The 27615-nt window shown below is 34.7% G+C and overlaps 1 protein-coding gene across 1 annotated transcript in view; it reads left to right on the plus strand.

The window, feature by feature from the left end:
• Positions 1–2095: 2095 nt before the first annotated feature.
• The window catches only part of LOC145693074 (ras-like protein family member 10B), a 348853-nt gene continuing 323333 nt past the window's right edge, over positions 2096–27615 (plus strand). The window contains exon 1 of the mRNA XM_081768755.1: positions 2096–2358. Within this exon, the coding sequence (XP_081624881.1) occupies positions 2355–2358 (4 nt within the window). The 5' untranslated portion in view covers positions 2096–2354. The remainder of the gene's footprint in view (positions 2359–27615) is intronic.

Raw genomic sequence — 27615 nt, forward strand, 5'->3', positions numbered from 1 at the left:
AATTCCCAGCTTATGCATGATTAAGAAAGCTATGATAACCTGTTCCGACTCCCTTTTAAGCACAACTTCAAATATTCTTCATTAAAATTGTTTGTTTTTTACGGTAAAGGAAACATAAATTTTCACTATTTGAAAAAGCACTAAGAACCTACACTGTATAACATATTTTTCAACGAATTCTTTACTAAATTCTCTCTCTCTCTCTCTCTCTGTGTGTGTGTGTGTGTGTCTGCCTGTTATTTGCGATTTTTTTTCAATTTTGGGCGCTCCATTCGATGGAGCATCAAATTTTGCGCCATTCTTACCATTCCTGACATATTGGCTTAAAAAAAGTTCCGATTTCGGGAGATTAAAAGAACCATATTTCGGGAACCGTAAGTCATAAAGACATGATATTGGTGTTGATCAATACTAAAATTGATTTAATTATTATTGCGTCATTAGTTATTGATTCAATAATTTTTGTGTCATTAGTTGATCAAATAAATTTAATATACAATTTCACATTTCGGAAAAACTTAAATCTTTTTAAGTTCGTTCTGACAATGCTCTTGGAGCATTCTCAACTGGTTCAAATCTAAATTTTTTCTCACGTCTCAGCTTTTAACAAATATTGAGAGAAAATGTTTCGTGAATCAAACAATCTTGGAAAGTAAATTGGTATTAAAACACTGCGAGTATACTCCATTTTCCAAAGAATAAGAAGAAAAAGAAAACCATGGATATTCTTTATTTGTCAAGGAAAGAAGATTAAAATGAAAGATCTGACGAAAGACTCAATCTTCAAAATGGACGTCGTCCATCTTTGTTTCTAATGTGCTTCTTCGTTTATATCCCTCTAACTACAGAATACACAGAAGTTTTCTTGCTTTCAGACGGCTTTCTGGCCCAATTCTTCACAAATCGATGTGTTTAGGGAACTTTTAACTCATAAGAAGGAATTGGTTTTCTTCAATCAGTATTACCAACTCATAGGCATGAAGATTTTTTTTTCTGATACGTTAGTCGATTATATTTAGACGGTCTAATTTACTTCTTTAATTAAGTTACGAATTTTATTCCCAGTTGGATTTCAATCTCACAGTGTGAACTTCACAAGATTGAAGGGAAAACTTAATTGTACAGTATTGTTAGAGTATAACGCAAAAAAAAAAAAAAAAAAAAAAAATACATAGCCAAAAATCGGACTTATTCCAATTGATAATCCTATTGAGGTGAAGAAAGTTATACGCGATGAGTGAGTGTAAACCCTCATGGACAGAAGCATAATTTCAAATGTTCCCAAGAGAAGGAGGCAAGACCGCCAACCGACATAAGAGTTTCACGTTTTTTCTTAGTATATTAGTATACAATTTATTTTCAAACTCAGGGGGAGGCAATAACGTCGCTGCCCTCCTCAAATTACGCCCTTACTCATGCGTAGTTCTCGAGAAAACCTAACAAACCTATTTTCTGTAGACAAAAATTAAAGCTGCGCGATAACCACGGCAACTTTATCAAATTTATCTCACAATTAGCTATCATGTTAGCCCTACTAAAATGTCATTCCTGGGAGAGAAAGTAAAACACGCGGGCTTACGTAATTTCCAAACATCATTTGAATTGTTATACGAAATTCACTTGTGCCTCTAACTTCCGAATCTAAGAAAAATATAACTGCAAATCTCAAGATCCACTTGTGGTCCGCGGAAGACAGTTAGAGAAACGATAATATGAACTACACTAAATATATTTGTTATTCGTCAATATTGACAGCTTAGTGCTTAATAACAATAAAAATGAACTACTTCCGTTAAGTTTCCACATTATTTGCGTAGAAATATATATGCCACGTGTGAGTGTCTTATTTTGAAGAACGGAATAGATAAAAAATTAGATAGAGATAGCTTACACTAAGGACTAACAGGAAATGCGTGCGGAAGCAATAATAAGGTAGAGGATATAATAGAAACTAGAAGGCTCTATCCAGCTCAGCACAGCGGGGACAAACAAATTGAGATGAACTTGTCGGAAGAGCGACGAGATATAATCTCTCCTTTCTCTCTTTCTCTCTGTCAGGAGATCATGCGCATAAGCGACCCTCCACTGATGCTGTCGCATGGTGTTCCCTCTCGTTAGGCGGGAAGTTAACTCACGGCATCTCAGTTTCCCACCTGATCGTGTGGTGGATGCTGTTACACACAACCCGTACCTACACACGCTCTCTGCCAGGTAGTGTTTGAGTTGTTGTTGTTGGGATTTCGAGAGTGAATGTGACGACGCTACGGTCCACAGTGGCGAACAACGAAAATAATGACGACGAGGGTCACGTGCTGGAAGAACCAGATGGCAATGTCGCTAGCTGTAGCCGTGACATGGGCAAGTATTCAGATATTATATGAAATGTTTATTTTACTTTTAAAAAATACCGTCGCGTTGCATAAACTTTAAATTCAAATCTATTCCAATTATATTATTATTAGTTTTTAAAGTTATTACAACTTTTTTTTAATACTTCGGTTTTTTTTTTTTTTTTTTTTTTACATTTTCTTTTATATTCAGTATCTAGAAGAACAAGCTTGGCTCAATGGATGAAACAAGAATTTTTATGCCGCTATCAGAAAGTCTACTTAATCTGAGTTTTCGCAAAGTCGGTTTGTATGATGCTCTATGTTTGTTGAAGTTTAGAGCTACTTTTCTGCATTCCGTTTCAGCACGGAGGCTATATAAAACATGGACTTGGAACCATCCTAATATGTTGAGTGTTCTCCATCCGGGAAACGAAGTCAAGATTACACACACAAATGCACACTGTTAGCTCTGTTCCACTGTTAGGGACAAGAATGGAGAACCTTAATTTAGATATTTCTCAAAGTCAAGAATCACTTTCATGCATCCAAAACGAGTAAACTATTTTCGTTTCATGAAAATCTGTCTTCTAAGATAAAATTTACAAATAAATAAATAATTGTGCTTTCAAAGAGAGGGAAATAGTTTTCAGAGAGAGACACATAGTTTTCAGAGAGTGGAAAATAGTTTTTAGAGAGATGAAAATAGTTTTCAGAGAGAAAAAGGAGACTAGTTTCCAGAAAGGAAGAAGTAGTTTTCAGAGAGAAGAAAATAGTTCTTAGAAAGAAGAAAATATTTTTCAGAGAGAAGAAAATATTTTTCAGAAGAGGGAAATAGTTTTCAGAGACTGGGAAATAGTTTTCAGAGAGAAGAAAAGAGATTTTAGGAAGAAAGAGGAGACTAGTTTCTAGAAAGAACGAAGTAGTTTTCAGAGAGAGAGAAATTGAAATAGTTTTCAGAGACAGAGAAAGATAAATAGTTTTTAGAGAGAGAGTCTTAGTTTTCAGAGAGTGGGAAATAGTTTTCAGAGAGAAGAAAATAGTTTTCAGAGATTGGGACATAGTTTCAGAGACTGGAAAATAGTTTTCAGAGAGAAGAAAATAGATTTTAGAAAGAGGACACCTGTTTTCAAAAAGAACAAAGTAGTTTTCAGACAGAGAGAAATAGTTTTTAGAAAGGGACACATAGTTTTCAGAAGGGAAAAATAGTTTTCAGAGAGAGAAGACTAGTTTTCAGAAAGGAGGAAGTAGTTTTCAGAGAGAGGAATATAGTTTTTAGAAAGAAGAAAATAGTTTTCAGAGAGAAGAAAATAGTTTTCAGTAGAGGGAAATAGTTTTCAGAGAGATGGATATAGTTTTCAGAGAGTGAGAAATAGTTTCCAGAAAGAAGAAAATAGTTTTTACAAAGAGGGAAATAGTTTTCAGAGAGAAGAGAATCGTTATCAGAGAGAGAGAGAGAGAGAGTATTTTCAGAGACAAGGAAATACTTGTCAGAGAGAAGGAAAGAATTTAACTTTTCAAAAATATAGTTCTTTAATTTACTTAACAACTTGTTCCTAAAATTATACACAACTCATTTTAAACTTTGAAATTTAATCTTAGTCACTCAACAATGATTCTTTAAAATTTGTTCTTACGGGGCCGCGGTGGCTCAGTGGTCCCGCGTTCGATCCCAGCCCTCGCCAAGTGAACTTTGTGGTGGACAAACACTGTGTGCGTGGGTTTTCTCGGGGTTATCCCGTTTCCTCCCACTTTCTTCATTCCACCGTTTCATTCATTACTCATCATCACCGTCTCCTTTAGCCTAGCCGGCATAACCGTGGGACGTAAAACTCAAAGATTTCATTTCATTTCATATAAAATTTGTTCTTGAGACTTAAATTCTGAATGTTGCACACTTTATTAATGAAAATGTTCCTATTTTATGAGGAATATGAATATGTCGTCGTTGTTTCCATGAACTGGCGAATTTAGTTGTTCCAAGGTATCATGAACTGGCGAATGTACAAAAATATGGCTTTGAAAAAATCAAACTTAAAAAATGGATAATTTTATTCACTATCGAATCTATATTTTAAAAAATACATAAATGAAAAATATTAATAGAGATTAATGAATGATATCTTAAATTACAGTTTATCACACATTTGCTTTACTATTGACATTGTAAGCTGATATTTATTGCTTTGAATCTATTCGCCGGTTCGTGAAAATCTTTTTTTTACAAATTCGCCAGTTCATCGCTCGTTTGATTAACACGGTTTTCATAATAGACAATAGCGAATTCATATTCTCCGCAATTCGAAGGACACTAGTGACGTAAATTTCGAATAGCTCAACAACAATTACTTCAATTCAAGTGCCTACGCTACTACAGTACAGAGTGATCACAAAGTCCCGGACCCTCCAACTCGTGTCCACATATTCATGGATGGTCGCATTGTATTAATGTGGGATCATGCCAGAGCACAACTTTGAGGTAGTCTGACAATTCTTTACTATTTCTTCCTGAGTGGTTGTGTGTACACAATCATTTCCACAACAGAGTACGATTCTCCTTGTACGATGTGAAATTATCCTCAACATTGGTGGCATGATGGCAGTAAATGTACGTCGCGCAACATCCTTCGTTCGTCAACCGTCTCATAACATGCTGCAGCAATCTTTTGTTTAATGGATCCCCATAATGCATTGTCGCAAGATCATAGATTATGACTTCGGCGTGGCCAGATCAGAACTGCAATATATTGCACACTCGTCCGAGAAACACATTTTCCCTCTTGAAGGAAGAGTTGTAAAGACATCGAGCATTCGCCCACATGCCTGCTGATATATTGGTACGTCACTATCACTCAAAACAAAGGTTTAAATGTCTTTAACTGCAAATCTTTCGTCATATGTTTTTGTAATGTCAAGTATGGAACACCCAATTCCTGTGGTCGGTTACGACTGAGCTTTTTTAAGCGAACGTTCGACAGACGCTGTAGCCTCCACTCACGTTCCCAGTCGTGTTGGTGATATCCTGAGCGGGGCTTATCTTTTATGCAACCAGTTGCAAAGAGCTAATATTATTGGTTTTGGAAGGCAAAGTGTCTGAATCCTTACAGTTAAATCATACTGAATATCTCTCATTGATTTTCCTGTATGGGGTCGTTTGCGAGCTCACGTCCTCACTACTATCCATTCATCCATGGTGGAAGTGGAATCATCAGCCATGATTTACATGTATATCAGCACCTAATAATAAAAATAATAATACAATAACATCCATGTAATACATAGGGGATAACAAGACTTTGTGATCATTCTGTATATTATAATTCCGTAAAAATATTATTATGATATTTATTGCTATTAATGTATACAAGCACGTTTTGCTAATACTAAGCAGCATTGTTGACATCAAAAGGTGAAAATACTTGATACATTTATTGAAAGTTGTATACACACCAATATTTTAGGTTTCGTGAAGCAATCTTAAAATTGAAAACTAATTTATGATTGCACACACATTCACAACGGAAATAAAGATATTTACTTACATCCATTGAAACCAATATGGAAGATTACAGTACAGCCATCTGTAAATAAATGCAATCTCACAGGGACACTCGGTCGAAAAAGTGTAAACGTTTTTCCTGGGTTTTCTCATTTACACCAGGCAAATACCGGAATGGTACCTCACATATAGGCCCCAGGCCGTTTCATTCCTTGCTCAATTCTTTCTTCCTTCCCTATCCTCGGACAGTGTGCTCGCCGAGGGACGTCATCCCTCATATGTGACGCTTAACATGGCCATAGATGCCGAAAACTCAGAAATCTAATTCCTAACCTAACCTAAAACATCGTAAGTTAGTAGCGATTTCCTTCGGACCTTGTTTTGCTAATCTATGTTCCAAATAAAACAGTGATTTCCATCCTTACTAGCAAGTTCATAGATTCTGAAATTGCAGGTTGATAGCTTTCGCTTATAATACAATTACCTGTTCCATATTAAAGCAAGCAGCGACGATCTTTGATTCATTTGAGTCACACTGTAGTTTAAAAATTTTAAGTTCTCTTATCCTAGTCTTTTCTTGAATGTGTTTGTTAAACTTATCTGTCATTAGCTGAACTTCGTTTAAGGTCTCCTTTGTAAATTGTTTACATTCGCCAGTTCGTGAAATTATGGTTTTCATTTTCTCAGTTTTTGCCAATATATTGCAAATATCTCACAAGATTTCGGTTCTAAGCAGTGATGAAAATTTTCTGGAAAATTTTCCAATTCATAAAAACATACTCCACTTATTCCTACATCGTTGTTTAACCGTGATGTAAGGTGGAAAATTTTCTTCTACATTTTTCCGGAAAATTTTCCGTTCTTAACAAATATCAGCGATCAAGTAGCAATTCCTCAGTATTCATAAAATTGATTGAATTCATGTATAGACATGTCAAAAAGTGAAATATCGTTTAAAGAATATGAAAATTTTCATGGCTGAGACAATTTTCAGTACTATATAGGAACAAGCGGAACAATTTTTCATGAATCGAAAAATTGTCTGTCCTGTACAGTGATGAAAATTTTCCGGAAAATTTTGAAACTGAAAATTTTCCGATTCATAAAAATATACTCCACTTTTTCCTACATCGTTGTTTAGCCGTGATGTGAGGTGGAAAATTTTCTGCTACATTTTTCCGGAAAATTTTCCGTTCTTAACATATATCAGTGATCAAGTAACAGTTCCTAAGCAATCATAAAATTGATTGAAATCATGTATAGAAATGTTAAAAACTGAAATATTGTTTAAAGAATCTCAAAATTTTCATGACTCAGACAATTTTCAGTGTTATGTAGCAACAAGTTAAACAATTTTTCATGAATCGAAATATTTTGTGTCTTGCATGTAAAAATTTAAGAACTTTTTATAAGTCGGAAAATTTTCATCATTTTGAAGCAAAAAGTAAAACAACTTTTTGTGAATCGGAAAGTTTTATTGCTCTGTGGAAAAAAGTGAAAGGAATTTTCATGAATCGGAAAATTTTCATCACAATGTAGAAACAAGTGAAATTTTTTTTCAAATTCCGGACAATTTTGGATATTATGTATAGTGATGTTAGGTGGAAAAATTTCCACTATATTTAACTGCACATTCAGCTATAAAATTCAATTTGTGTAGAGGAAAGTTAGACAGCAACAAATTATCATTTTCGAATTAGCTTTCGGAAACCAGAAAATTTTCTAATATTTCAAGTTGCGAAGTAAAAATATACAGTGTTTCTCTCTCTCTCTCTCTCTCTCTTTCTCTTTCTCTTTCTCTTTCTCTCTCTCTCTCTCTCTCTCTCTCTCTCTCTCTGTGTGTATGTGTAAAGTGCAGGGAACATACATCGAGTTCGTAGAAAACAAATATCCCATTCCAATATTTAAAATGTAACAAGAAATTGAAAAAAAAACTGTGAATTTATCAATTTCAGAAACAGGAAATTCCACTATTTCTTCACAGGCCGGCCTATGTAATGAAATAACTACATAAAAGTTCCTTATGAAGATTATTTTTGTAACAGAAAATAAGAAAAAATGATTTTATACTCCACTCATAAATCATAATTTCAATATTGGAGTTTTGTATAATCAACATCTTAGAGCAGATATTTGTATTGTAAAACTGCCATTATTATGTATAAAAATGTATTAGAAATAATGACGATTCGATAGAGCAAGTGTGTATATATATAAGAGAAATATGTTTTTTATTTCGTAAATTAAAATGAAATTACTTGTTGCTTTTAGAACGCAGCGTTAATAGTGCAGCTTTTTATGTTTTTTTATTATTTTATTGGAAGAACAACTCCACAAATCTGCTTCCTTATTAGTTATATTTCACTTTCTCTTCTGAATTAATATATGATTAAGTAAATGTTTCTTTCCAGAAAATGGCCAGTGTTTGCTTTCATGAGTTACTTAAACTCGAATTTAGGTAGTCAAAAATTTACAGTAGGTACTTTATATTATATCTACTTATTTGTAAATGTTGCAGTAGACCTATGTAAATCTATAAAATTAGTAAAGCTATGAGAAAACCGTCTTATGCGTATTAAACTGACGAAATCTAATATTGTAAGATCAAAGGTGGATTCTGAGGAAAGAAAGCATTGAAGTTTTTGAAACATTTTTGAAATGAAGAATCGTTAGAGTTTCACTTCATGAAACTTTTTAACTCAATATTTATTACCAATAAATTTTAGGGCTAAACAACGATATAGGAATAAGTGGAGTATGCTTTTATGAATCGGAAAATATTCATGACTTTTAATAAATTAAAACTTTAATTAACAGAATGGGATATTTGTACTCTACGAACTCGATGTATGTTCTCTGCACTTTGCATACATACATACATACACACACACACACACACACACAGAGAGAGAGAGAGAGAGAGAGAGAGAGGGAGTTGTATTAAGTTGATTTTAAGTTTAACGTCCCTTTCAGCAGCGAGACTATATACGATGGGAGCAACTGATTAACGTGGAATCCGAACTACATGAGCTCCCGCTCGAAATCGAACCGTATGCTAACCGCTTAGCAACGAAGGAGCTCGAAGAAGAAGAAGAAGAGAGAGAAACACTGTGTAAAATTTTATTTCCCAACTTGAAATATTAGAAAATTTTCCGGTTCCCGAAAGCTAATTGGAAAATTATAATTTGTTGCTGACTAACTTTCCTCTACAGAAATTCAATTTTGTAACTCTATGTGCAGTTAAATATAGCGGAAAATTTTCCACCTAACATCACTATACATAATATCCAAAATTATGAAAAGTTTTTTCCACTTGTTTCTACATCGTGATGAAAATTTTCCGATTCATGAAAATTCCTTTCACTTTTTTCTACAGAGCAATAAAACTTTCCGATTCACAAAAAGTTGTTTTACTTTTTGCTTCAAAATGATGAAAATTTTCCGACTCATAAAAAGTTCTTCAATTTCTCCATATAAGACAGAAAATATTTTGATTCATGAAAAAATGTTTAACTTGTTCCTACATAGTACTGAAAATTGTCTGAGCCATGAAAATTTTGAGATTCTTTAAACGATATTTCACTTTTTAACATTTCTATACATTAATTCAATCAATTTTATGATTGTTGAGGAATTGTTACTTGATTACTGATATTTGTTTTTAGAACGGAAATTCTTTTCCGGAAAATTATAGCGGAAAATTTTCCACCTCACATCACTAGTTCTAAGTTTTCCTACACTAATAGTACACATGTACCTAACAGTTTTCGTAACATAAACTAATAAAAGTGCATTTTTTTCACATTCGCCGGTTCGTAATATCTTGGAACAACTAAATTCGCCAGTTCGTGAAAACAACGACCATATTATATATATCATTCGAATATGAAAAGTTTTGAGCAATTGTTTTACACATAGAGACAATCAGCTTCATTGGTTCAGCAGTACGCACAGCATGACAGCTAAACCAAAGGAATTCTTCCAGAATTTCGAGCGTTTAATAGTTATCTTCATTTGTTTACTTGTTTGCGGCTTAGCGTTTCCTCTTAGCATCGTGGACTTGTGGCTCAATGCAGAATGTGAATCACGTGACTACGTACTGGTAATCGAATTCATGCCTTAAGCATAAAAGACAAAAACTAACTATTTTACCTTGATGAATTCTACAGTTACCCACGAAAATTAATACGTAAAAGCAGAGTAAGATATTGAGGATTATTATAAAATATTATCATTATTTTACGTGCTTTTATCTCAGAACATTGATGAGGAGTAATAAAATGAAAGTAACTCAACGTAACGTTTGTAAGAAATGAAATTTTTGAGTTTTACGTCCCACGATTATGCCGGTTAGGCTCAAGGAGACGGTGATGATGAGAAATGAGTAAAATGGTGGAATGAAAAATGTGGGAGAATCCCGAGGAAACCCACGCACACGGTGCTTGTCTACCACAAAGTTCACTTGGTGCGAGTAGGGTTTGAACCCGGAACCCCACGCACCAGAGGTGAACGCTCTACCACTGAGCCACCGCGGCTCCTAACGTAACTTTTTTGTTTGATAATTACAAAACAATAAAAACAATAAACTGATATTTTTTCAGTATATTTTTCGATACACTTTGGTATGTACAGCTCATGAAGTGCAAAATCTCATGAAAACAGTGAATTGAGGTAATACTGTAGAATGCTGTAAATACTGAAAATGTTATGTTGCAATTTGTTCATTATTTTTCAGTAATTTGAGAGATGCTAAAATACATTGTAAAATTTCGCGATGAGTTTACAGAAGTATACATTTCTTTTTTCCCGAAAAACATATGTGTTCCATACGCACCTTTTGGACTTCAAGCATTTTCATCGCATTTACGTGATACTTATATTTCCCTGTCTCATAAGCATAATACAATACATCTGACAAAATATTTCTTATACTTTTCCTCATTTACTGTTTGTTGACCGGAATTCAGCGTCTCTTCCAGCATTGAGGCTATATGAGACGTGGGGCTACTATTTAACTTAAGATTTGAACCATATGATCCCTCACAGACAATGAACTCGGATTTCCAGCTCTGAAAACGCAGGCATTAACCCAGGGGCGTCATTTCAGCCTTCACTTGAGGGGGATAAGAGCACCACTGACATAAGACTTTTACGTTTTGTACTAGTATATTAGCAGACAATCAACTAAAGTATATGTATTCCTCAAACTCTTGGGGGGGACAATTGCCCCTCCTTCCCCCCATAAATGACGCTCCTGCATTAACCATGTAACTACAAGGGAGCTCTACTTTTTCCTCAAAATACAGTGGTCGAAGTGAGATGGTATGCGGTGGTATGCCATACCTCCTCAGGTTTTTCAGTGATGAAGGCATACCTCCTCTGGTTTTTCAATGATGAAGGCATACCTCCTCTGGTTTTTCAATGATGAAGGCATACTACCTCTGGTTTTTCAGTGATGAAGGCATACCTCCTCTGGTTTTTCAATGATGAAGGCATACTACCTCTGGTTTTTCAGTGATGAAGGCATACCTCCTCTGGTTTTTCAATGATGAAGGCATACCACCTCTGGTTTTTCAATGATGAAGGCATACTACCTCTGGTTTTTCAATGATGAAGGCATACCTCCTCTGGTTTTTCAATGATGAAGGCATACTACCTCTGGTTTTTCAATGATGAAGGCATACCTCCTCTGGTTTTTCAATGATGAAGGCATACCTCCTCTGGCTTTTCAATGATGAAGGCATACCTCCTCTGGTTTTTCAATGATGAAGGCATACCTCCTCTGGTTTTTCAATGATGAAGGCATACTACCTCTGGTTTTTCAATGATGAAGGCATACCTCCTCTGGTTTTTCAATGATGAAGGCATACCTCCTCTGGTTTTTCAATGATGAAGGCATACTACCTCTGGTTTTTCAATGATGAAGGCATACCTCCTCTGGTTTTTCAATGATGAAGGCATACTACCTCTGGTTTTTCAGTGATCATACCGTCACTGAAGAGTAGATGTTTATAAATCCATTTTATACAGAGTAATTGACGAATAGCTTTGCACGTAAAAATATTTTATTTCTTATGTAGAAATAATTTTCAAGTTGACAACACCGATGTTTTTATTATTCATCTAGTTTATATTTCGATGTACAGTATGTGTGTGTGTGTGTTCTTGCCTTAATGCATATAAATATTGTGTTTTGAGCATGGGCTAATTTAAGGGTTGTCTGCTATGGGGTGAATCTAACAGAGGTCTGGAATACCCCTCAGTCGAGTTTTTCCGCAGTCCGGGAGTTTTATAAATTGTTAATTTAAAAAAAACTTGGTTTTTGAGCATTTTCGTGTATAATTCCCTATAATACAACATAAGGGGATATTTTTATTTCTTTTTCAGAAAGTGGTTGGCTGGGTATCAAGGTCTCTCCATGCCCCCCCTCCCCCATTATTACCGTCATGTTTTTCAATGGTTTTGAGTCATTATGCAAATAAAAATGCAATCTTTTAGGCAACATACCCTCATTGTATTTCAACATTTAGATAGCATCTATGTCGAATCAAAATCGTAATAAAACATACCGCCTCTGCTTTTTTCCCAAGATGAAGAGAGATGGAACACTAAACGATCAGAGAAATATAGGAGCAGTAAAAAAAAGAAAAGAATAAAGAAGACAACGGAGACATTACCGAAAGGGACGAAGTACGTCAGAAGATGACAGCGACCTTACTTTTTCATAACTACAAAGAATCAATTGAGGAGCAAGAAGAGGGGCATATTTTACAGACACCCTCTCCAGGGAGGAACATATACTCAACCTGAGGAATACCAAGCGACACGATGGAACTATGAAGATGCGACGATGGAGAATTTATGGCGCTGCCGAAGGACACAATTATAGAGTCATAAGAAGAGACTACCACTGAGATACGGCTGAATGATACATATTCAATAAAAGGTTTCCGGAAGAAAAAGAAGATGAAGATTTTTTTTAAGAGAGTGGGAAGCTTAGAGGTCCTGATACACATAAGAAAACTAAAATAATAATAATAATAATAAGAAGAAGAAGTGAAAATAGATGGAATTTAAAGAGAAAGTAAGTGGAAATCGCCACGAAAAATGGAACATGCTTTGGAGGAAGAACTGCGAATTTGGTGTTAGAAAATGCATATTGTATTTTTATTTATCTTGTTTATATCATGTTTATGAAATTCGGACACGGTAGTTTATATGTTGAATCCCTAATGTATAAATTAATAATCGAGGGTATTCTCAGTGTCAGAAGTGGTAAAGAGGCTAGTAAGTTGAATATTCGAGAAGTTGGATGGTATATGGTGCTATTTGTAATATTACCAAGGAAGGTAATAAAGAATGTTGCCAGACGAAAATTTTGCGTTAGGCTTATCACTTTGGATCAGTGTTAGTGAACCAAATGTTAACTACTTGTCCTATAAATTAGTATTGCAGATTGAAACGGCATAGTCTCAAAAATAATGAGAAACAACACGGAACACAAATATCCTTTCTCCATTGGGAGTAGTTACTGTTTCAAACTTATTTTATTACCTAATATTTATTGATGTTAGCAATTTTATTTATTGGGTTGATCAGAAAACAAATTACCAATTACAGAATGTTTATACAGGTATTTAAATTAATATAATTACGAGCAATAGCGCAAAAACTAAATGAAAGGTCATAAAATGAATTATTAATTAATTAGTAACGGATATGATATTGAAAAAATAAATGTTGTGCTCAATTATTCACAATATTATAGATAATTAAACAAATTAAAAGTATGCAATCAGACACCAGCATACAGAAATTTTGTATTTCCGCCAGATAAAATAAAATAATTTTAAATATTTAAAAGTTTAATCACATCTAGTACCTTCATATTAAGCACATATATACACATACGCATATATGTATTTATATAAAAAAATTTTAAAAATAATCTAACATTTTTTTAAATAAATAATGAATGACAATATACGTGTAAAAATAAGAAGCACACTTACTACATTGAAACATAAAATAGACATATATAAGCAAAATGTAAATTACAAAACACAGTAGAAACCCTCTAATCCGTCACCTCTGGGACTGGGGGTATGGGCGAAACGCAAAAAAAAGGTCGGATTATCAGAAAGTACAGAAAAATACGGACTTACAGCAAAATAAACAATCTCGGAAGTCAAAAATGACTGTATTCTTCTCTACAGTAAAAACATTGCAAAAAAACGCACAAAAGCTGTTATTATTATTGTAAAGAGTAATACGTACTATATATATATAGTATTTACTAGGTAAGCCTATAGTAAAAAAAATAACATTTTATAAACAGATGTCGACTTCGCTTATTCTACGTAGTATGGGCTTGAGTCAGTGACTGAATCCCTTTCTCTATGGAGAATTATATTTGTTTTATATGTTAGTGGCAATAGCTATTGATTAAGTGTCCTTCGGTTGGTAGACCTGCAACATCTGGAACATGGCAAAAAAAAAAAAGTCTTAACACAGTTTTGTGTTTTAAGAAAGAGCAAAATATAACAACTAAATAAAATTACATTCATACAAGGCTTCGTCTATAATTTACATGCAAGAAGGGCTTCAGTCCCCAGCGGTTTTTTTTTATTATTTTTTTTTACCATGGCAATGATCATAAAAATGGTTTTCCTATACAGCATTCGATTAATGTAATTTTTATTTACACAAGAAAAGGATTCAATTTGATTTGGTAGATTCAAAATTGTTATGTTTTTCTTTTTTTTTTCTCAAAATAGAGTGTTTGATTGAAGCACTTTTTGCATTAACTGATTCATTCGTGCAGAAGGCTGACAATATTCAGTTTACTAAACAGATATTAGAGTTGTAATGCAATCGGTGTAAAAAAAATATAGTATATACTCACTACCGTGTGTCCTCGTTCTTCCATAAATTTAGGGTGAGAACACTCTGAACTACAAGAATATTAGGTGGGTGTACGTTGTACACGCCCTATTGCATCTGACAGCTATGTACAGGAACGCACGCACGGGGTGGGTCCTGAGGATCCATACCCACTTCCTCCCGAAATCTCGACCTTTCTATAAATTTAGTGTAATTTTAGGGCTTATTTTTTACAAATTTCAATATAATTTATCCTGATATTAAACCTGAACTCCCCCCCCCCCCGGGGAAAGGTTTGGACCTCTGCCGAAACGCATGCCAGCATACGTGTCCGGATATGTAGATATACGCAGAGAAGTTCTCAGAATTTGAAAAATTTTTGGTCCACTTTGTAGTACAGAAACGCTTTGAAATGCTTATGTAAGTCAGTTGTCTTTAACTCTGTTACTCGAATTTGATTTTTCCCAGACTCTTAAGGCTCTTTCCTAAGCTCATCCCACTTTTAAAAAAGAAATTAGTGAATAACTTAAAAACAGTAAAGAATATAAGAAAGTAGAAAATGAGCCAGGTAATATCTATAAAACACTACTATATGAAGTAATAATTGTTTTTAAGGCTCTCTGTATAGTGAATAAATTTGGGTGTCCAAGAATGATGACGTCATAAACTGCACACCCAAATTTCTAGTCTAAAAGGTTTGGTGTCGATTATTAGTTTATTTTAATAGCATTTTGTAGATGCTACCTGGCCCACTTTCGATACTGTTTATACTATTCATTGCCTTTTTCAGCTATTAACTAAAATTCAGAAGAAGTAGGGATGAGATTAGCTTAGAGCCTTAAATACAATTTTCATTGAATGTATGTTTGGAAATTTTCTACGTTCTCAAATAGGAAACCATACCGTTTACATGAGTTTTTTTCTTTTTCTTCTGGGGGCACGGTAGTTCAGTGGTAGAGCGCTTGCCTACTTCTGGTATGTGGAGTCCTTGGTTTGATTCCGAGCCAAGTAAGTTTGTGGTGGACAAAATTGTGTTCGTAGGTTTCCTCAGGATACACTCGCTTACTTCCACATTCTCATTCCACCTATTCTCCACCCATCATCATTCGCTTGCCTTAAGGGTCTTCACTACAGCGAAATTAAACTACCGCTAATTTCAGAGTTTTTCTGTAATATCTTCAAAACAAATAAAAATATTCAAAAAGCAGAAACGTAGTGAAATATACAATACGATTTTGCATGCGATACTGTTATCACAACTCATCTATCTGTTTTCGATTTGCAACTGTAGATAGATTTAGCATTTTTTGCGGGTTCTGTAAATAGTGGTGTACCAAAAGCAGATAGATGAATTGTGCTAAAGGTATCACATGCAAAATCGTATTGTCTACTTCACTACGTTTCTGCTTTTTGAATATTTTTATTTGTTTTGAAGATATTGCAGAAAAACTCTAAAATTAGCGGTAGTTTAATTTCGCTGTTGTGAAGATCCTTTATCATTCGTCTCACCTTAGTCTAAAGTGCATAATCGAGGATGTTCAACTGAAAGATTTTTATTTTTTTCATTTTTTTTAAAAGCTATATTTACTATTTTGTTATTAGGAGATTGGTACAAGAGAAATAAAGATCAAAATAGATCACCTGGTGGAAGATGTGTAGATATTCTATTACTTAGGGAGTAAAATAACGAGCGATAACAGGTGCAAACAAAAACATGTAAGATCCAATATATTTCAGGCGAAAAAGGTATTTGGAGAAGGAACAAGAAACTTCTAACCGGAAGCATCAGTATAGAACTCAAGAAAAGATCGGTGAAAGCATATGTGTCGAGTGTGGCATTGTATGAATGCGAGACATGAACACTAGGACAAGAGAAGAAATGAAGAATAAAAGCCTTTAAAATGTGGTGCCATAGAAGAATGATGAAAATTAGATGAACGAACAAGATATTAAATGAGAGAGTATTGAAAATAGTAGAAGTAAAAACTGAATATATTGAAGAATATTTCAAAAACACGAGGTTGGATGATTGGACACATTATGAGACATGGAGAAATCACGTTAGTAGCTATGGATGGAATTGCAAAAGAAAAAGTACCTGCAGGAAGGCCACGATTAAAATATACGGACCAAATAATAGAAGATATAGGGAAGAAAAACTACAAAGAAATGAAAAGTCTAGCCCAGGATAAGGATGGAGGAAAGTTGCGTCAAAGAGAGATCGCGGACTTGACATGATGTTGAAAAATGTATCCCATGTATAACTTACGATTAATGTTACCCAACAGCATATAGGCTTACGTACACTTTTTAAAACTAACGAACCTGTAGTATTAATATCAGAGATTTATAGTTTGATGATATATAAAGCATTTCATTCCCATCCGTAGATGGGCGGGCTGTAGAAGGTTATGCCTTCTCTTTGGCCAGAGGAGTAAAAGACTCAAGCTATGAGTAAAGATAGAAGGAAATAAGGATGCAGTTTATTCTAGATGTAAATTGTATTTAGCCTTTATAGTCAGTGTATTGTTGATGATGATAGGAATTGCGAAAAGTTTGATGATATCAACAATTTATTTATTTTAATGAATAACATATTTTATTTTGCAAATGCATTTGATACAACAATATTTTAAATGTTATCTTCCCAGTTTTCATTATTTCTGACGTCCGGTTAGATATTGCAAGTTTTCTTTAGATTGCTGTCTTAATGTTTGGATTAAAATCTTATACATAATTAAGCTATGCGTTCGTGGTCTTTTATGTAAATGCAGTGCAGTGCAATCTGTTAACCTTTTACTGCGATAGTTCTATAAAATTAGTCCTTTTATATCACTTATTTTAGAAGTTCAAAAATTTATATAAAACCTTAAACACACACACACATTTTGTTTTATGTTTAAAAACGCAGAATTAAGTATAAACTAACAAAATAACCACTAGAGGCACAATTGGCGCTGCAAACGCGTTGTTCTTTCAACCGAATTCGTGTACGGCAAAAGGGCACTTGCAATGTGTTTTATGAATGACGTTTGTTTGAAGGTTTTAAATTTCAATTTCTTGTGCGGCTTATCGCTAAAGAGAGAAATTTAATACAGAAAATAATATACCGTTTCACGCTTAACTTACACATAACTTATCTTTAGATATCGGAAAATTATTTATCTGTAAAAGTTTTGTAATTTATAAAATCAAGGCTATTGTCGTGGCCCACTTACAGTTTCCTTGAACTGCAGCGATGATGCTGAATAGCCTTAAAAGCTAAATTTCGTATTATTTTAATCATGTATGAGGGAAAGTTTATAATTCTCTAGAAAACTTCAAAGCAATTGACAATTTATCTACTGATGATTAGTTACAATCTGGGACGTACGCAGGTTTTGGGGGATTGAACCACTTCCAGTTTTTGCAGTGTTCGGGACAGTCATGGTCAAGGGCGGCCATTAGGGTGGCAAGGTGGGGCACTTGTCCCTCCCTAAGAGGAAATTGTACTTGGGAATATCGAAAACCCAATAGAATTTTTACATTAGTTACAGCAAAATTTGAAACTGTATTTGAAACGTCGCTTGTACTTGCCCCCCCCCCCCTTGGAAACCACAACATGGGCGCCCTTGGTCATGGTACGTTGCCTTGAGATGCTGAATCGTTTGCGAAAAAACACTTCACGTTATCTATTACCGTTTTCGTTCTTTGGCGATAAATGTTGAAACCGGAAATTACTAATTTAAACCACTTTCGGTTTGAATAGAGGGTTATCGAAGGAGATGAAACCTGTCTTTGAGACGTTGAATCGATTGCAAAAAACTACATTTCGATATCTTAACTGTTTTTGCTCTGATACCTATCGATAGACGAACGGACGGACAAAGTCGTTCTATAAAACTTTCGACACTTATGCATAGCAAATTTTTGGGAGTCTAATAAAACTACTAGTAACACATTTTGAAAGCAAATGACGTTTCAATAGCCCATGGTTCTGTACGTATTTTCCTCCGTCTAGGTTCAGTTAGGTGGAGTGTATTACAGACGTTTGCGTATTTGAAAGTGGAGAAATTAACTTTTACAATACATAGTAACTATTAATGACACATATTCTTTCTTTGTTCTACGCACTACCACGTACTAGTCGCTTGCTGATAAGCTCTGGTTCCTTTGTGAAAATATTTTTCGTGTGTTTGTGTTTCTCAGAATGTATTTGTGATTAAAATAGGAAGAGAAAAACACTATATATTTGCTGAAGACTGTACTGGAAATTTCGAAAAGGCAAGTCCAAATTTGAACCACTCAGTGGAGAGTTAAGATGAGTATAGGAATACTGAAATAATTTTGTTTTGCATATTTTCGTATTACTAAGTATTGATACAATGTCCAGAGAAATTTATTCAACTTCAAAGCTGAAGATGTATATTCGGACGATGATTTAACACCTCGAGACACAGGTCTTTGGCACTAATCGGGTCTAAAAACTCATGGTTTTTAGGTATAATTTAAACCACTTTTAGGATGAATGTAATGACTTCAGATAAAAATACTTGTTGTATTCTGAAAGTAGGTTTCTTAACGATATCTTAACAAATATGAAATAAATTTTTACATCGATATTTGTAATTTTTCCACCATCACTCGAATATAGCTCCGCCTTAGTTTCAATGACTTAACATCGATTATGTATTGTTTGCAAGCTTTTTTTATTTTCTTTGTAATTTCCCAAATATATGAAGTTACAATTAATTAAAATACTGCACGTTTTCTTGACCAATAGCGGGAATCTTGTGATATTTTCAAATCATATTTAAGTGGATTTGCTCATGAATCTGGTGGAATTTTGAATGATCTCGTTGGCAACAGTCCCAGTGATAATAAAACATGTCGTTATAGTGTTGTGGAAGGAAAACAAGAGAGAGAAAGAAATAGACTGCAGTTGATAGATGATAGTACAGTTAATAATTTCTATCGAGGTGAAAACGTTAGGGATGCGGTGGCTCAGTTGTACAGCGCTCATCCTTGGTTATTGGGATCCTAGTTCAAGCCAAGCGAACTTTGTGGTGATTAAACATAGTGTGCTTTGCATTTTCCCGAGGTTCTCCCGTTTCCTCCCGCTTTCTTCATACCTTCAATTTCCTCATTGTTATTCACCAGTAGCGACTCCATTAGGCTCCTTAGCGTAATCATGAAACATAAAACTCAAAGATCAAGATTTCGTTTCATTTTTACGGATACGTTGTCTGAAGACCAGAGTGCATGAAAGTTCTCAAATTTGGAGCAGTAAAATATGAACATTTATGATAATGATTATAATATTAAAAAAAAAAAGTACATGCACACTCACATACGGTATAGGTCAAAAATAAAACAGTGTTATAAACTCACAAAGTGAAAACGGTATGGGATGCTTGCGACCAAATTCCAATTCTAAATTTGTACTCGAAATTGTTGAGGTTTATCATTCGTACAGGAAAAATGAAGTTAGGTGAAAACCGATATTCGATTCATGTTTTAGGAGACTTTCTAACTTTCAATTACTATTGATTCCAACTCAGGGCCGTGCTGGGATACTAATGAGGGCGGTGGACAAGTCTACTAAAAGGGCGCCCGTACCGACACGAATATATATATATATATATATATATATATATATATATATATATATATATATATATATATATATATATATATATATAGAGAGAGAGAGAGAGAGAGAGAGAGAGAGAGAGACTTTGAAAGAAAGTAGTATGGGTGCCATTTTATATCAAAATCACCACCAAATTTGTTTTAGTGTTAACGTAAATAGCTAACCTCGAATCGAAATCCTCTTTACTACAGAAAAACTTTTTAGTTCCTGTAATAACATTCTTGTCAACTAAAAAGAAGCTAAATGTATCAACAACTTAATATAGCACGCCTATGGACGCAGGAGGTTCATTGCCGCGTTTGCAAAAGCTCTCCATTGATTTCTGTCCTTAGCCAACTGAACCCAGTTTCTACTTTATATTTTAGTCTCTGCGAGAACCATTTTAATATTGTCCTCCCATCTGCGCCTCGGTCTTCCTAACGGTCATTTTCGTATTTGGATTTCCAGTGATAACTTCGAAAGCGTTTCTAATTTCTTCCATTCTGGCTACATAACCTGACCATTTGAGCCTCCTAGAATTGATGACCCTAACAATGTTTGGTAAACGGTATAAAATTATGTAGTTCCTCCTTATGAGGTTTCCGCCTTTCCCCATTCTTGTTCCTTTTGGAGTTCGAATATTGGTTTAAGAATCTTGTTTTCAAATACTTTCAGTCTGCGATTTTCCCTCAGAGTCAGTGACCATGTATGGTTGCAAAACATGGTCACTGACTCTGAGGGAAAATCGCAGACAATAGGTATAATTATCGTTTTATATTTTGAGCTACAAATTCCTCAACAGAATTAGCGACAACAAAAAGGTTTTTAACTGAATAATATCAAGAAATCCCCGCTTTCAGTTGACATCGAATTGATTATGGTTTTAGTCATTATGGTTTTGGTGTGTTAATAATGATCCTAGATATTTGAAAGTATCCACTTTGTCGAAAGAAAATATTATTTGGTATTTTAACGCATCCATAAAATGAAGTATTACGATCCCGACAAACTTCCTTAATTTAGTTTTCTCTGCATTAACTTTTAAGCCTATATCCCTGCAAGCGTTAATTAAGATTTCTGCATTCCTTTCTATTATTCTATCATTCCCTATTAAATTTACATCATCAGCATAAGCCATAACCTGGCAAATACAATTCAGCTCTAGGACCTGATTGCTATCTTTGATTTTCCTTATAGTGTTCTCCAGAACAAAGTTAAAATAATAATGACGACAACGCATCTCCTTGTTTCAGGTCATTCTCAACATGAAAGCTCGTTAACAAGAATTTCTCTACTCGAACCTTACTTTGGTATTCATTTAAACATATCTTAATTAATCTACCTTTTTCGGTATTGCAAATTCTGTAAGCATGTCGTACAATGTTTCCCTCCTACCACAGTCTAAAGTCAATAATTGATGTATTCTCTCATTTCTTTTCAAGTATTAGTCGAATGGTAAATATCTGTTCGATAGTTGATCGATTTTACCTAAATCCGGGCTGATAATCTCCAATAATTTCATCTGCGTATGGAGTCAATCTTGCTAATACAATGTTTAAGAGGATTTATTGGATGTTGACAGAAGAGAGATGCCTCGATAATTGTTAAATCTGTTTTGTTGCTTTTCTTCTGAACTGGAACAATAATTGATTCTCTTCACTCTTGTGGTAATTCCTCATTGTTCCAGATAAGGAGAATTAGTTTGTGTATCTTGCTCTACAATTTTTCCCAACCACCTAAAATTAAGTCAACCAGAATTTCGTCTACACCCGGAGATGTGTGTTTAATTTTTTTTTTAAATAGCGATTTCTATTTCTGTCTGGTTAGGTTCTGGAATATACGGTTATGCTGCATGCATTTCACTTTCTCCACGCCCATTAGTTTTTGGCTATGTGTTAAGCAAATCGTCAAAGAAATCTGTCCATCTATTTAAGATGCTATCTGTATCAGTGCGAACTGCTCCTTTAGGTTTCTTTAATATATAAGCACGAAGTTGATAGCCTTTCTAAAGTTCGTTCATGCATTTATACATGTCCCGAATGTTTTTGTTTTCACTATTATCTTCAAGTTAATTAATTTTAACTTTCAAAAGTCGCATTTCTTTGTTCTAAAAGTTTTAGAAGTTTTCTGCCAGATGACAATGAAATTTTATGTAGTTATCTCGTTCGGATTTTGTAGCCAACGCTGTTTCTTCTGTTTTCTCTTCTCTGCTACTTTAGTACATTCCTGGTTGAACCATGGTTTGTTCCTACGTATTTCTGCATGACCCAATATTTCTTTTGCTGAAATTTTAATGTTATCTCTCATTTCAACCAAGTATCTTGAACACTGTTGCACTCTGAACCTTCTAAAACCGAGAATCTATTCGACACTTCAATCTGGCTCCCCTCTCACCTGATTCTTCTCTATTAAAAATAAAATAAAATAAAATAAAATAAAATAAACCGCTCCGTTTTCAGATATTGAATATTTCCTTTATTCAACGATAGTCTCCCTCTTACTATCACAATCAACTCCTCTGAACGGCCGAACATCGGTTATGCTAGACTGTTCTTTTCTGTCTACTAAAACATGATCAGTTTGAATATGTGTTTTTCCATCTGATGAAGTCCAAGTATATTTATGAATTTCGCGATGTTGGAATTTTGTAATCATCGCGATAAGTTTTCTGGATATTGCACAGTTCACGAGTCTAACGCCGTTGTCACAACCTTCCTTATGCAAACATTTATTCCCTATAATCGGTTTGAAAATACCCTCGCGTCCTACCTTCGCATTGAAACCGCCTAACAGAATTTTCATATGGTATTGCAGGAGATGATCAAATACCCGTTCTATTCTTTCGTAAAAACTGTTTTTTTTATCGCCATCCTTATTTTCTGTTGGGGCATGTGCATTTAAAACAATAATATTACACCACCGACCCTTAAGAGAAGTAAAAGAAAATCTATCATTAACAAATTCAACCTATGTAATTGCCTATTGTGAACGGAAAGCTCTGTTTCTAGTTGGTAATTTTTAATTTGTTCCCCGTAAAACCACATAAAATTTCCCGACTTGACTCCTCCATTTCCTTCTCATCTATCTTCGTGATATCCCACTAGGTCCAACCTCTATTTGTAAACTAATTTCTTACAGATTTTAACGCGTCTGTCCTATAGGAACTTCTTATACTTCATGTTCCAGATCTCATGTCGATTTTACTTTGCTGAGTTCGTGCCGAGTTATCAGTTCTGATCAGAGGTTTCTGCGAACTTATCTCAACAATCCTTTTTTACATGGTGAGGTTGTTAGCCTCCCACCAAATTCTCAAGCTGGATTATCACCCCTTGTCTGTCCGCGACTGCTTACTCTGTATATTCGCAGCTAACTTCTATATCCCAGAGGCCTTCTCCTCGATCCACAACCTGAGGACGCGCCGTGCCGTGGTGACAGGAAGACCACATTTTACGGAAATTAATACAGCTATATTTCAGAAATATAACAGGTACTGATTATCCGAACACTGCTTTAAAACACACAGGAACAATCAATATGCTCGGATATATGGATGCATATTAAGACTGTGAAAGCTTCGAAGCCGTAAAAATCGTAAATTAGAGACTAGTGTCAGTGTAGTATTACATAAATGCATCGTACGTTTGACTATCCGAAATATTCTTGATGTATCACACTGTTTCGTTTTATAGATATATAACTTTATAATATTTTTGTAAGTGATTATACTCTTTACTTATTCTCTGCCAATAGCAACTGTATGAATTCATAATACAAAACTGAAATACAGAAGAATAAAACAAAAAATAATAATGTGATATTTCGCAGGGCATCTTATGTAAAAGGCGCCTTGTATTCTTCACAGGTTCTGTACTACCAGTCAGTATTTGAATTTATTATACAAAGCTCGTATACAGGATAACTAAAACCACTTATCTATAATGTGATGTTTCGTAGGGCGCCTTATGTAAAGGGCGCACTGTACCTTTCACGGGTTCTTCGCCAACAGTAACTGTGTATATTAATTGAACAGAACTGTGCTATACAGAAGAGTAAATAAAATCGTTCATCTTTGATGTGGTCTCGGAAGGGCGCCTAATGTAAATGGCGCACTGCACCTTTCATGGGTTCTTTACCAATAAAACTGTAAGAATTTATTACTAAAAACTTGTACCTTTATTTATACTGTGATATCTCGGAGGGAGCACCGGGACACGTCCCGGTGTCCCGGTGGGCCAGCACGGGCCTGTTCCAACTACTTAATATTCCAATTAATTTAATTACCTACTAATCCAATAAATTGTTACATCCAGTGGCGTATTTAGGGGGGTGGCTTCCGGGCTTAAGCCCCCCTGAAATCTTACTTAGTATAGTAAAGTAAATGAAATTTCTTGCAGAATTTTCACATTTCCAGGCAAAGCCCCTCCCCCCCGAAAGTTAGCAAAGCCCCTCCCGAAACAAAATCGTAAATACGCCACTGGTTACATCTAATAACTTTTCAAGAGAAAGCGAACGCTTATTGTCTCTAATACTCTTTACTAAACGCATGTGTTACAAAACTAATAAAAAATACACGTTGTTTCATCCCACAACTTAATCCAGAGCATTATAGATTTCTAACGATATTTTTCTACCAGTCTGTTTCAAGATAACTCTCGTAAAATTTGTCCAATTTTAATAAATCAAAGAATGTTCCTTCCTCCAACCTCAGGAATTAAGCCTGTTCTTTAATGGGTAAAAATCCGTGAAGAAGATGGGGCTAGAAGGAAGTAAAATTCACGTCGTGTTGCAAATTTATACACATAAGTAATGTGATATACATTTCCAGTACATATTGGAGAGCAAATAACGCGCGTACTTTCTATGTACGTGATCCTGGCTTCGATTCCTGGTTTGGTTCACTTGCCTCAGATAAGAATTTGAGTAATTGTTCCAGTGTCACCCTCAACTATAAATCCATATTTCATATACTCTCAGTATCCAAAAGGGGCTCTAAACTTAATTAATTATAAACATTATTTTAGAGTAACTTACCATTGATAACTGAGTCATTGAGAATTATGAAATAATCAAGATTCATCTAAAAGAGTCCTCAGGTCCTTGCAAATCGCTGGGTCAAAAGAAGGTAATTTTTTTTTGAAATCTGGACTTTTTTCTTTTGTAAAGAGTGAAATTCAATAGAAAGAAAAGTTAACTTTCCGAATCACACGAATGTACCCAATCCATGATCCTAATATGATAATAAAAAACTAATGACTACAGATCGATGCCTAAAGAGAAGGTACAATCCTCTATAGTTCCTGTTCAGTTATTTTTTGAATGAAATATCCTGTTTCAAAAGTAACTTTCTTGTTCTTTTTGTTGTTCTTTCTTTAAACATATATTTCAGGAAGTATGTCGTGAGTTTCTTTGTGCTCAAAGATTACTCCTGTTATTTGAGATTCAAAACGGTTAAGGGTAACATGGTAAAATTCCACAACTTAACACCAAGAATCGTTTGCTTGTACAGCGCATGGCACCACTAAAATTTTATTTATTTCACATTTTTAGATCACAAAATCGTGAACACAGACACACACACACCAAAACCATTCCGCAGTTACTAGAAAATCAATTTGATCTTGATTTTTTTCTTACTTTTCTGTAGCCATTTTTTTTTTAATTATATTTATGAAATGAGTTTCTCAGTTTATATTGATGTGAAGACTTACAGAATAGTATGGTGTATTTGAAAGGTAATATGAAGAATAGTTTGCAGAAACTGCTACTTTGGACTTCGATGCTCGTGCTCGCAGACGCTAAAATTCCGCTTAAAGGAAAGAGAATCAGTTTGTGTTTTCCGTGAGCATCTTTAAGAAAATAAAGTCCCGAACATACTGCAAATATTCCTCCAAGGCACACTTTGGCAACAGTTTCAACATCTTCCAGTGAATCTGAAACGATGCCCTCTCAGATATACCTTAAACTAACTTCATTCACACTGCATCTACTGTTTTTTTCTGCCGTGATGCAGGGGTAAAAGTGGATGTGCGAAGGTAGGGGGACGCATAACGTCACGCCGTCCCTCGTGCCTATCTTTGCTCATTCTAATTTTTTTTAGAAAGTGGGGGGACGGTACAGATATTTTCTGGAAGTGAGAGGACAACGTACCTCCGCATTCCCCCGCACTTTTATCCCTGCCGTGATGTTCACCAGGATAGCAGAACTGCCACTCACACAATTTAACCCTCGCAAATATGTGGACTCACGACTGCTTCAGAGTCGTTATTTTTGAGGTTGATACTAAAAGGAAGTAATTTAGAGATGACGAAGGTATGTGCGATGATATGTTAAAAGTGTGTTGATGAAACTGTTGCAATAGCATATGCATGGTGAACATAGAAACCTTTTCTTTTATTTAAAACAAACTTAGTCAGTGAAGTTAATTCAGTTAGGAATTATTCTCTTGAGATAGTTACAATTTGCGACGCTACTCTTTGTCTAAAATATACATCACTGTTTAGTACTGTGTGCTGTTTTTATTTTGTTTATGATATGAAATGTAAATATCTTTTTTAATATTGTTGATACTCTATCATAGTTCCTAAAGGACACATAAACAGACCACACTACAACATTTATTTTTTAAAGAACGTTTATATACATATAATTTTGTACATTTAAATAAATCTACATGGTTTACAAATCTCTCTCTTCCATCTCTCCTCTATATACTTTTACATTAATCTTTTTCTTTCTCTGGGGGAGTTGGTTTCATAAAAAAACACGAGAAACAAGTCATGGATGAGAAAGTGACTACTTTATTTTCCCTGAAGGATGGATGAGGTTACTCGTTCACTGGAAGATGTCCGCTTGGATGACCACAACACAAGGACACTTCTTTACACTACACTGAACCCGTTGTCTCCCACTTCGAACGAAGAGACATCCTCACACGAAAAAAAAAAAGAAAGAAAGAAAAGAAATATATGTATGAAATTTTCGCTTTTAGCAACAAGTAACTTTGAATAGAGATGAGATGTTACAACGTCTGTTAACACAAAATATTAAACAGAAGTAGTGGAGTTCCAGCCACGAAGATCTCTGAACTAGATAGTTTTATTCACTATGAGATATGTAGACAGCGAAAAATATTGTAATAGTGGACATCGGTAATTGAATCACACTCATCCGATTGGGGTAAATAATACCTTATCATAAATTAAGCTGCCTCATGGTACAGGTCATGATGTGATACGCCCGCCCACTGTTGATGTTTCGTTGATTGTGATCAGGACTTTGGCACTCATCGCTATCAA

Source organism: Thermobia domestica, chromosome 8 (assembly GCF_964235325.1).
Source record: "Thermobia domestica chromosome 8, izTheDome1.hap1.1, whole genome shotgun sequence".
Lineage (NCBI taxonomy): Eukaryota > Metazoa > Arthropoda > Insecta > Zygentoma > Lepismatidae > Thermobia > Thermobia domestica.